We start from the raw sequence: 12,582 nt of genomic DNA, 5'->3' as shown, positions 1-12,582 counted from the left end.
TGAATGGCAGGAAGCTTGGCCCCAGTGATGTGCAGGGCCATACGCACTACCCTCTGTAGAGCCTTTTGAGGATCTGAGTACCCATGCTGTATCTTTTTTTGATGTTGAATTTTTTCCCCCCTTTTCTCCCAATTTCGTGGTATCCAATTGTTAGTAGTTACTATCTTGTCTCATCGCTATAACTCCCGTACGGGCTCGGGAGAGACGAAGGTCGAAAGCCACACTCCGAAACACAACCCAACCAAGCCACACTGCTTCTTAACACAGCGCGCATCCAACCCGGAAGCCAGCCACACCAATGTGTCGGAGGAAACACCTGGCGACCTGAATGAATAGCATCACATGCACTGCGCCCAGCTCGCCACAGGAGTCGCTAGTGCGCGATGAGACGAGGATATCCCGGACGACGCTAGGCCAATTGTGCGTTGGCTCATGAACCTCCCGGTCACGGCCGACTGCGACAGAGCCTGGGCTCGCACCCAGAGTCTCTGGTGGCACAGTGCCTTAGACCACTGCGCCACCCGGGAGGCCTCCATGCTGAATCTTTTCAGTCTCCTGAGGGGGAATAGGTTTTGTCAGGCCCTCTTCACGTCTGTTTAGGGTTGCTTGGACCATGTTACTTTATTGGTGTTGACACCAAGGAACTTGAAGCTCTGAACCTGCTCCACTGCAGCCCAGTCGATGAGAATGGGGCATGTTTGGCCCGCCTTTTCCTGGAGTCCACGATCAGCTCCTTTGTCTTGCTCACATTGAAGGAGAGGTTGTTGTCCTGGCACCACACGGCCAGGTCTCTGACCTCCTCCCTATAGGCTGTCTTGTCGGTGGTCATGCCTACAACTGTTGTGTCATCTGCAAACGTAATGATGGTGTTGGAGTCGTGCCTGGCCGTGCAGTCATGAGTGAACAGGGAGTACAGGAGTGGACCGAGCCCGCACCCCCAAGTGGCCCCTGCATTGAGGATAAGCATGGCCGGCCCGTCAGGAAGACCAGGATCCAGTTGCAAAGGGAGGTGTTTAGTCCAAGGTTTAGTCCAAGGGTCCATAGTTTATTGATGAGCTTTGGGGGCACCATGGTGTTGAACGCTGAGCTGTAGTCGATGAATAGCATTCTCACATAGGTGTTCCTTTTGTCCAGGTGGGAAAGGGCAGTGTGGAGTCCAATATAGATCATTTGTGGATCTGTTAGGGCAGTATGCAAATTGGAGTGGGTCTAGGGTTTCTAGATAATGGTGTTGGTGTGAGCCATGACCAGCCTTTCAAAGCACTTCATGGCTACAGATGTGAGTGCTACAGGTTGGTAATCATTTAGGCAGGTTACCTTAGTTTTCTTGGGCACAAGGACTATGGTGGTCTGCTTAAAACATGTAGGTATTACAGACTCGGACAGGGAGAGGTTGAAAATGTCAGTGAAGACACTTGCCAGTTGGTCAGCGCATGCTCACAGTACACGTCCTGGTAATCCGTCTGGCCCTGCGACCTTATGAATGTTGACCTGATTAAAGGTCTTACTTAAATTGGCTGTGGAGAGCGTGCTCACACAGTGTTCCGTAACAGCTGGTATTCTCATGCATGTTTAGTGTTATTTGCCTCGAAGTGAGCATAGAAGTAGTTCAGCTCGTCTGGTGTAGGCTGTGTCACTGGGCAGCTCTTGGCTGTGCTTCCCTTTGTAGTCTGTAATGGTTTGCATGCCCTGCCACACCCGACGACTGTCAGAGCCGGTGTAGTACGATTCGATCTTAGTCCTGTATTGACACTTTGCCTGTTTGATGGTTCGTCGGAAGGCATAGCGGGATTTCTTATAAGCTTCCGGGTTAGAGTCCCGCTCCTTGAAAATGGCAGCTTTAGCCTTTAGCTCAGTGTGGATGTTGCCTGTAATCCAAGACTTCTGGTTGTGGTATGTACGGTCAGTCACAGTGGGGACGACGTCATCAATGCACTTATTGATGTGGTGTACTCCTCAATGCCATCGGAGGAATCCCTGAACATATTCCAGTCTGTACTAGAAAAACAGTCCTGTAGTTTAGCATCTGCTTCATCTGATCACTTTTTTATAGATCAAGTCACTGGTGCTTCCTGCTCTAATTTTTGCTTGTAAACAGGAATCAGGAGTATAGAATTATGTTCAGATTTGCCAAATGGCGGGTGATGGAGAGCTTTGTATGTGTCTCTGTGTGTGGAGTGAAGGTGATCCAGAGTATTTTTCCCTCTGGCTGCACATTTAACATGCTGATAGAAATTTGGAAAGATGGATTTAAGTTTCCCTGCATTAAATTTCCTGTTTGCTTATGGTGAAATACATCTAATTTGGTGCAGTCTTAGTGCAAGCATCAGTCTGTGGTGGTATGTAGACAGCTACGAAAAATACAGATGAAAACTCTCTAGGTAGATAGTGTGGTCTACAGCTTATCATGAGATACTCTACCACAGGCGAGCAATACCTCGAGACTTCCTTAGATATCGTGCACCAGCTGTTATTTACAAAAATCCATAGTCCGCCGCCCCTTGTCTTACTAGACGCCGTTGTTCTATCCTGTCAATACAGCGTATAGCCATGATAATGTATCCGTGAAGCATAAGATATTACAGTTTTGAATGTCCCGTTGGTAGTTTAATTTTCCGCATAGGTCGCCAATTTTATTGTCCAAAGATTGCACATTTGCTAGCAGAATGGAAGGAAGTGGGGGTTTATTCGATCACCTATGAAATCTCAGAAGGCAGCTCACCCTCTGGCCCCTCTTTCTCCACCTTCTCTTTGCGCAAATGTCGGGGATCTGGGCCTGTTCCCGGGAAAGCAGTATATCATTCACATCGGGCTTGTCAGACTCTTTTAAAGGAAAATAATATTCTGCCAGTTCGTGGGAGTAATCACCGTTCTGATTCCCAGAAGTTCTTTTCGATAATAATGGACGGTAGCAGCAACATTATGTACAAAATAAGTAACAAAAATAAGTTACAAACAATGCAAAGAAACAAACAAAAACACAATTGGTTAGGAATCTGTAAAACGTCAGCCTTGTTGTCCGGCACCATCTTGTCAATGCCAACCCTCTTGCCACATGGATTGTGTGTGTGTTTATTCAGGGGATGAATGGGCAAGACAAAATATTTAAGTGCCTTTGAACGGGGTATGGTGGTAGGTGCCAGGCGCACCGCTTTGAATGGAAGTTTCATACTCAACAGTTTCCTTGTCTGTCAAGAATTGTCTTCCAGCCACAGGACATCCAGCTGACTTATCACAGCTGTAGGAAGCATTGGAGACAACAGGGGCCAGCATCCCTGTGAAACACTTTCGACACCTTGTAGAGTCCATACCCTGACAAATTGAGGTTGTTCGGAGGGCAAAAGGTGGTGCAACTCAATATTAGGAAGGTGTTCCTAATGTTTAGAACACTATCAAAGTACATTCCCTACACATCTACCAGTGGAACATATTTCTGCTGGATTTCAATGTACCAGAGAGAGGGGAGGGACATTCCCCACAGTCAATGGTGTGGTCGTTCTTCCTCCTCTCCGTCAGTTTGGCATAAGCTGGTCACTGGGATAGTCTTTCACGACTGTGTGTGTGTGTATTGCGTGCGTGTGTATTGCGTGCGTGCGTGCGTATTGTGTGCGTGCGTATCGTGTGCGTGTGTATTGTGTGCATGTGTATTGTGTGCGTGCGTATCGTGTGCGTGTGTATTGTGGCATGTGTATTGTGTGCGTGTGTATTGTGTGTGCGTGTGTATTGTGTGTATTGTGTGCGTGTGTATTGTGTGCGTGTGTATTGTGGCATGTGTATTGTGTGTGCGTGTGTATTGTGGCATGTGTATTGTGTGTGCGTGTGTATTGTGTGTGCGTGTGTATTGTGTGTGCGTGTGTATTGTGTGTGCGTGTGTATCGTGTGCGTGTGTATTGTGTGTGCGTGTGTATTGTGTGCGTGTGTATTGTGTGTATTGTGCGTGTGTATTGTGTGCGTGCGTATTGTGTGTATTGTGTATTGTGTGTATTGTGTGTGTGTATTGTGCGTGCGTGTGTATTGTGTGTGCGTGTGTATTGTGTGTGCGTGTGTATTATGTGTATTGCGTGCGTGTGTATTGTGTGCGTGCGTATTGTGTGTATTGCGTGCGTGTGTATTGTGTGTGTGCGTATTGTGTGTGTGCGTATTGCGTGTGTGTGTGTGTATTGCGTGTGTGTGTGTATTGTGTGTATTGCGTGTGTATTGTGTGTATTGCGTGTGTATTGTGTGTATTGCGTGTGTGTGTGTATTGTGTGTGTGCGTATTGTGTGTATTGTGTGTGTGCGTATTGTGTGTATTGCGTGCGTGTGTATTGCGTGCGTGTGTATTGTGTGTGTGTGTGCGTATTGTGTGTATTGTGTGCGTGTGTATTGTGTATTGTGTGTATTGTGTGTATTGTGTGCGTGTGTATTGTGTGTATTGTGTGTATTGTGTGTATTGTGCGTGTGTATTGTGTGTATTGTGTGTATTGTGTGTGTGTATCGTGTGTATTGTGTGTATTGTGTGCGTGCGTGTGCCCACATGTTTTTGAGCCTGTTCTTCTGTTTTTAAGAGATACATTTTCACCATTTAGTTGTGTCTAGATTCAAGGCCAATATGCTCTATACAAATAAATGCATTAAAGATGACGCCAGCTTCTATTGCTATGTGATTTATATTTGTGTGCTGTCTGGATTTCTAAATGTCCATGATTGTTATTAATGAAGCTGAGATTCTGAATAGTTTTTTTTTACAAACTAACTTGATGATAACCCTCAATTTTGCCACTAGAGATTCTGTTGAGGGTGAATGTCTTTGTTAGAGGAAGTTGGAGATATTAGCATGTTGCTAGCTCTGGAAGTGTTTTAGGTTCAAACAAGGGATCTGTCAAAATTATTACCCTATTCAGTATGCAGTGTTCCACTATTGACCAGGTCGATAGTAGCACACTATAGTTAATATGGTACTATTCTAAACTCAGGATCATGAACACTATCTTGCAAGTTTTTTATAATCATTTGTTGCGAAACAGCTGTTCTCCTTGCCTTGGGGTTAAAGCCAGGGGATATATAAGGACCTCTGGTATAGGGGAGAGTGATTTTGTACATTTCCTCACTTCAAATAAATACTTAATTTTATGAAGTTATTGGCATTGATGTCTTCATTCAACTCTCTCCACATTTGCCGTATCCTCACATGCCCTATGTTACCGAAACATGTACACAACTGAGGTTAACATGTACACAACTGAGGTTAACATGTACACAACTGAGGTTAACATGTTTAATGAAAGCACGGAATATCAACAGAGTAACTATCATAGCCCTTACAAAAAAAAGATTGCCGTTTTAAAACTGCTGTAAAAGTGCAGTAACTGCAGACGGCTGTGGTATTTTGGACGAAGTAAATTGCAGAATGACTGCAGTGCACTGCACTCACACTGCAAACTTAATGCAATCCTTTTTCGTAACGGAGGCTATACATGTAAAATTGTATTTAAAAAAGTACATTGTAAAAAAGCAAACAAAAAGTATTCTCAGCATATCTCAAAACAAACTCAGCAAAAAAAAGAAACGTCCCTTTTTCAGGAACCTGTCTTTCAAAGATCATTTGTAAAAATCCAAATATCTTCACAGATCTTCATTGTAAAGGGTTTAAACACTATTTTCCATGCTTGTTCAATGAACCATAAACAATTCATGAACATGCACCTATGGAACGGTCGTTAAGACACTAACAGCTTACAGACGGTAGGCAATTAAGGTCACAGTTATGAAAACATAGGACACTAATGAGGCCTTTCTACTGACTCTGATTTTCAACAAAACAAAGATGCCCAGAGTCCCTGCTCATCTGAGTGAGCATGCCTTAGGCATGCTGCAAGGAGGCATGAGGACTGCAGATGTGGCCAGGGCAATAAATTGCAATGTCTGTACTGTGAGACGCCTAAGACAGCGCTACAGGCTCAGACTTTCCGCAATAGGCTGAGAGAGGCTGGAACCCACCTTCGCTGGACCAGACAGTACTGGCAAAAAGTGCTCTTCACTGACAAGTTGCGGTTTTGTCTCACCAGGGGTGATGATCGGGTTCGCATTTATCGTCGAAGGAATGAGCGTTACACCGAAGGCTGTACTCTGGAGCGGGATCGATTTGGAGGTGAAGCGTCCGTCATGGTCTGGGGCGGTGTGTGACAGCATCATCAGACTAAGCTTGTCATTGCAGGCAATATCAACGCTGTGCATTACAGGGAAGACATCCTCCTCCCTCATGCGGTACCCTTCCTGCAGGCTCATCCTGACATGACCCTCCAGCATGACAATGCCAACAGCCGTACTGCTCGTTCTGTGCATGATTTCCTGCAAGTCAGGAATGTCAGTGTTCTGCCATGGCCAGCGGAGAGCCCGGATCTCAATCCCATTGAGCACTTCTGGGTCCTGTTGGAACGGAGGGTGAGGGCTAGGGCCATTCCGCCCCCAGAAATGTCCAGGAACTTGCAGGTGCCTTGGTGGAAGAGTGGGGTAACATCTCACAGCAAGATCTGGCAAATCCAGTGAGGAAGAGATGCACTGCAGTACTTAATGCAGCTGGTGGCCACAGCAGATACTGACTGTTACTTTATTCTGTTAGTCACATGTCTGTGGAACTTGTTCAGCTTATGTCTCAGTTGTTGCGTCTTGTTGCGTTCATTCAAGTATTCACACATGTTAAGTTTGCTGAAAATAATCGCAGTTGACAGTGAGAGGACGTTTCTTTCTTTTGTTGCTGAGTTTATTTCTGACCCACTGTCAGGAACAGCGGCTTGACATATAATAAATAGACATTTAGTCATGGCATCAAATGAAACAAAAAAGAGATAAGACGTCATTTCAGACAAACAAAACAATGACTTTACATGAGGAGGGCGGTGTGTGCGCCGACGAGTGTCACAACAAACCCCTGCTAAACCAGAAGACCTGCACAGACCAGTAGAGGTAGATAAAAGACTAAACAGTGGCTTGAATGAGCAGTGACATGTTTGTGCCTGGCCAACAGATGCGTACTTGTGGCTCTTTAAGTATTTCCCCGATTCCCATTGAGGAAATATCAATGAGAATACATTCCGACACTGTCAACATGTCGACTGAATGAGTGGATGTGTTGTTTCATTTACATAAGTCCACTGGGTTGAATGAATCAAAAACAGATTCTGAAGACCCTGGACCGAGTTTGGCAGAGCTGGAGACCTGTGGTCTTCAGAGATGGAGTTATTTAGTCAGAAACACAAATGTATACACTGTTGCCCTATTTACAATCAGAAAATAGACAAACATATAAATAATCTAAAAATTACAAATGGTTCATACCAGTAAGCACATACACGTTTTGAATAAATAAGGCGTGATACGTCATGTAAATAAATTAAGAGTAATTTCCATTTAAAAAAATATATAAAATGTTATGTTGTGTGCTCATGTGAATGAGAGTGTTTTTGTACGGATTTGTAGAAAGAAAGTCAGTATATTTGGTGGATGTTGATGTGTGTAGGTATGTGTTAAGTAGTGTTTAAGCTGAGTAATAAAACGACACAGTATATGTCCATACGCGTCTGTCCATGCGTATGTGTGCGTGTGTGTGCATTCATGGGACTGTGCTTGCGTACGTGCAGGGGTATGTGAGTGTGTGTTATGTGCCTGATTATATGCATACTGTAAATGTATGTCGGAGCGTCCAGGCTTTAGTGAGTGAGCTCCTGCTGACACTCTGAGTCTCCTAGTAGGTCATTTGACCCCGGGATCTTCTTCCCATTCCAGGAGGATACACACCAACACCTAGCAGGGGGTCCCACCAGAGACGACTCACACTAAAACAGAAGAGAGGGGAAAAGAGAGAGAAAGATGTTCAATGAAATGGATCAACTTAAAACATTGCAATTTTTGATCGAACTCTCAACTAGGAACCAGAGTCTTCGTGATCCGACCACCTGGTCCCACTATCAACCACGAACGAGCAAATGCTCTTGCTAAACACACCAACCCCTTTCTATCGAGGCAGCTCCCGAAGAAGACGCGTGGGCTGCTTACCTGCTTAGCCTTGTGGAAGCCATGCTTGTCACAGTTGGGGAGGTAGAAGGTGGTGAACTTCTCTCCTAGTTCCTGCTGAGAGCTGGCTATCCTGTCGAGGGCTGCATGCAGCTCAATGTGGCAGGGGCCCTAACGGTAGGACAGATAGAGGGCAATGAACATCTAACACATAATGCGCACAGAAATATGGACACAGAATACATATGAAATAAGTAGTTATATCTGACTGAAACAGATTAAATCACCACGTGATTAAATTCAAAGCTAATTTAATCCCAAGAGAATAACACTTTCCCACTGAGGCTTGGTGGTTTTTGTTAAAATGGCAACAGCTTCCTCTGGTGGCTAGGAGCTAAATTGGTTTTAGAGGCCCTTTGCTGCATTAAGCTAGAGGTAAAGAAGAAGAAAGTAAGTCAGGGCCGTATAAAGCATCTGATTTAGGATCAGTTCAGCCTTTTAGATCACAATGAATAATATTACATGGAGAGGGGGAGACCTGAACCTAGATCAAAACCCCTACTCTGAGAAGCTTGATTACAATAGTCCCCAGTGGTATGTACCACCATTACAGTCTGATGACCGAGCTACCTAACTCTAACACAAAGTCAGATTGAATACTGTGCGTACCTGTTCCACCAGGTTCTTGCGGATAACATTGACCTTGGCCTTGATGCTCTCCTGATTCCCCTCATCTCTTGGGTCAAAGGGGGTGTTAAGTCCCAGGAGGTAGGGCAGGGAGCTGAGGTCTGTCAACCATTCTACTGCCTCTGTGCATCAGAGAGAGAAATGAGTGGGTGAGTATAGAATTTTTAGCATTAGTTGACATGATATATTTTGTATTATGTTGTCAAAATAAGTTGATTTTGTATGAAAAGAAGGAAGGAAGTTATCTTTACTCATTGTGTATTCATTCCTTGTGTTATTAACTTTCTAATTTTTTTCTATTTTACTCTCTGAATTGTTGGGAAGGGCCCGTAAGTAATCCTTTCTCTGTTAGTCTATACCTGTTGTTTATGAAGCATATGACAAATATATATATTTTTTTAGCAATTCATCAATGAATCAATTATTTCAAAACTAAAACACAACCACAGAAAGCTGAGTCTACCTTGTCCCTTGTCCTCGATGCAGATAGCCTGTCCCCTAGTGAGAGAGTAGAGAGGTCTGGGGTCTCCAGATCTAGGGCTGCATTTGAACCCCTCAGCACAGTGGGCCGTGTACACCCCACAGGAGGCCCCCTTCGCCAGGGCACATGCTAAGCAGCAGCCACATCCCGGCTCCCTTAGAACCTGCTTACAGTCTGGGGAGATGGCCGGGCATTCATCCAGTTTCTCCTGGGTACAGGGGGCACAGCGGATAGGCTCTGGACCCACCACGGGGGAAGACAGGGCCAGAGAGGCCAGGAGGGACAATGACACCGCTGCCAGCAGGGTCAACTTCTCATATAATCCAAGCATCTTGAATCTGAAATCTTCAGGTGTAGGAAGAATCTTCAAGTATAGTTATTGCTTAGTTTTTGAGTTCTTTTGACTAGCACAATATACTGTAGATAGGTAGTTCTAGGTCTCCTTCTATCCTTCTGCACTGAATTCTCCAAACAAAAGAGCTGCAGTATTTATACAGAACTCTGACCATCAGGGAGGTTAATGTTTGAACCAGATATTAAATATTTTGGACGGACAGAGCAGCAGCAGCAGTTGTATTGGCTTGGAGGGTGGATGGATGGGTGGTTTGACCTCTGGTAGAGTGCGTAGATCTGAACTGAGGTTCACTGGAGCTGCCTGCCTGCCCTGTCGTCAATATTTACTCTGGAACGAGGAGTACAGTAATTGTACAAGGTGATGTTGGAAAACATTTGTGTGTGTGTGTGTGCCTGTGTTTTGACCCCTAAGACGGTTATTCATGGTCTTATCTTATGACCGGTATCATAATGAAGATGCAAGAATATATTTAAGAAGGGTATCTATTGAAATGGAATGACAAATACATACTGTGTGATGTGGTAGACAAACTAATGAGGGATTGATGATGATGTGCATTTAGGTTCATTCATGATAGGGTCAGAGGTTACAGGTAAGTCGAGAACTGGCTAGGACTTGATTCTATTTGACTTAAACATATTTGTTGGTCAGTCCACGTGGTTGAAATAGGGGTCATCTGTGGGTCACATAAACACGATCATCCCTTCAATTGCATAACCAGGCGACCATAACATGTTTGTCTGGAGAAAGACTTGTGTAAATTGTCATTTCCTGTTGAAGTGTTAGATCATAACACTTTATCTAAGGTAAACACTGAACACCTCGACCACCCCTTGCCCATACCTCGAAACACACATGCACACACACGTGCACACACACTTTGTCTCTCTCTCTCTCTCTCTCTCTCTCTCTGTGCCTCTATGAGACACCCCGTGCTTTTTGTCACGTGATGAAGCATGTTGACTTTGTGTAATTACTAAGCTATTGGTCAACTGAAGCCTCCATGTCATTTGTAGATGTTGACAAACACAATAGGTTGGTTAGGAGTGTCACCTGCTCTCAGTGTCCTAATTCATGGTCATGAATCAACATTATTTATTGTGTATTGGTGACACAGCCTTTTTTTGTCTTGCAATGTTGCAATGTGCCCTTTTCAAGTCTACTCAACAACCAGCTCATATGTTGTAGCCTCCTCAATTGCATAAGATTCACCAGAAGTTGTGGGAAAGGATCATCCTAGGAGGATAAATTGAAAAAAGTATCATGGGCAGATTATCAAAATGTGTTTAAGATCACTATAATTGAATTATTCAATCTCTATAAACACAGGAGGGAAATGTACATTTGATATATTTTGTTTGTCCAGACCATCATGACTACAGGCTTATTATTGGTTCTTAGTGCAGTTGGCACCTTTCTCCGCCCTCTAGCCCCTCTCCTCTTCTGTGGTGATGGTAGCTCGTCCTTCCCTCTCCTCTTCTGTGGTGGTGGTAGCTCGTCCTTCCCTCTCCTCTTCTGTGGTGGTGGTAGCTCGTCCTTCCCTCTCCTCTTCTGTGGTGGTGGTAGCTCGTCCTTCCCTCTCCTCTTCTGTGGTGGTGGTAGCTCGTCCTTCCCTCTCCTCTTCTGTGGTGGTGGTAGCTCGTCCTTCCCTCTCCTCTTCTGTGGTGGTGGTAGCTCGTCCTTCCCTCTCCTCTTCTGTGGTGGTGGTAGCTCGTCCTTCCCTCTCCTCTTCTGCGGTGGTGGTAGCTAGTCCTTCCCTCTCCTCTTCTGTGGTGGTGGTAGCTCATCCTTCCCTCTCCTCTTCTGTGGTGGTGGTAGCTCGTCCTTCCCTCTCCTCTTCTGTGGTGGTGGTAGCTCGTCCTTCCCTCTCCTCTTCTGTGGTGGTGGTAGCTCGTCCTTCCCTCTCCTCTTCTGTGGTGGTGGTAGCTCGTCCTTCCCTCTCCTCTTCTGTAGTGGTGGTAGCTCGTCCTTCCCTCTCCTCTTCTGTGGTCGTGGTGGTGTAGTTGGTTGCTCTTCATCTGACGATCTGACGATGACCAGGAGTCTCCTCCTTGTGCAATGTGTTTGTTTCCCTCTCCTGTTGATGGGTAGCTGAGGCTGGAATAAACTGAAATACTTGTACCGAACCGTCAACAAAAAATATAAAGTGAGAAGAGGGCTGGGGACAGGAGCCTACTTTCCTCTACTTCCAGCTGAGCTCCATCCTCTTCCCCATTAGCCTCTCTGTTTCCCAGGGAGAATGAACCCTGGTCGGGTTTCCTCATCCCAGAGGTCCCCTGTTGTCTGGGTGGGAGTTGGATATGGTAGGCCTACAGAGAGATAGTTGATCTCCACCTGGGCAGCACTACTTTGATCTAGAGAACTGGAGTCCCGACAAGGCCTCCGCACCTGAAGTCACTTCCTCTTCATCCTCCTCCCCTTCTTCCTGGATGGGTTCCAGCAGCAGTTTTATGCAAATAGATCATGTGAACCTGATGAACTGAACAGGGCTATATATATAATATATAGGATTCTTGTATTATTTATTTAGCAAAATCACTGATAATTTCAATAACACACATTTGTACCTTGTCAGATCGGAGATTTGAACTTGCAACCTTCCGGTTACTAGTCCAACGCTCTAACCACTAGGCTACCCTGCCACACCAAGAAAGAACGTTTGTGCATTTGAACACCACATGTTTTTATCTTACATTCCCTTTCTTGCTTAATTGTAACCATAGAGACATTGATTGATGGGGCACACTAAAAAGCCATCATAACAACAGCAGCTGGTCAGTTTGGTTTGCCCTTATTTGTGTCACACAAGTCCGCCTTTGCATAAACTACAGAAAACTGTGCCAGTCATGGTTATGGCAGTACAAACCGTGACACCAATCCTGGTTTGGTAGAGCCAGCATCTGCCCATATCAGAGACAGATGAGATTACACAAACATTCTCATTCATAAAATGTTCTAAGTTTGACTAATTTGTCTCAATGTTCAATTTTCTAGGAACAGCAAATATTACAATCTGATTATTTTAATGAACATTAAGTAATCTGTTTTGGTTCAAATGTAAGATGTTT

The 12,582-nt window shown here is 44.8% G+C and overlaps 1 protein-coding gene across 1 annotated transcript; it reads right to left on the bottom strand.

The window, feature by feature from the left end:
* Positions 1-6,517: 6,517 nt before the first annotated feature.
* LOC124040908 (insulin-like growth factor-binding protein 1) lies at positions 6,518-9,620 on the bottom strand. The gene is made up of 4 exons (XM_046358023.1): positions 9,142-9,620; positions 8,661-8,800; positions 8,034-8,162; positions 6,518-7,813 (listed from the first exon to the last, which is right to left on the bottom strand). The coding sequence occupies exons 1-4, from the start codon at positions 9,488-9,490 to the stop codon at positions 7,688-7,690; spliced, it is 744 nt and encodes a 247-aa protein (XP_046213979.1). The 5' UTR covers positions 9,491-9,620; the 3' UTR covers positions 6,518-7,687.
* Positions 9,621-12,582: the final 2,962 nt, after the last annotated feature.

This window comes from Oncorhynchus gorbuscha, linkage group LG08, assembly GCF_021184085.1.
Source record: "Oncorhynchus gorbuscha isolate QuinsamMale2020 ecotype Even-year linkage group LG08, OgorEven_v1.0, whole genome shotgun sequence".
NCBI classification, from domain to species: Eukaryota; Metazoa; Chordata; class Actinopteri; order Salmoniformes; family Salmonidae; genus Oncorhynchus; species Oncorhynchus gorbuscha.
This window is presented reverse-complemented; position numbering and strand designations above follow the sequence as displayed.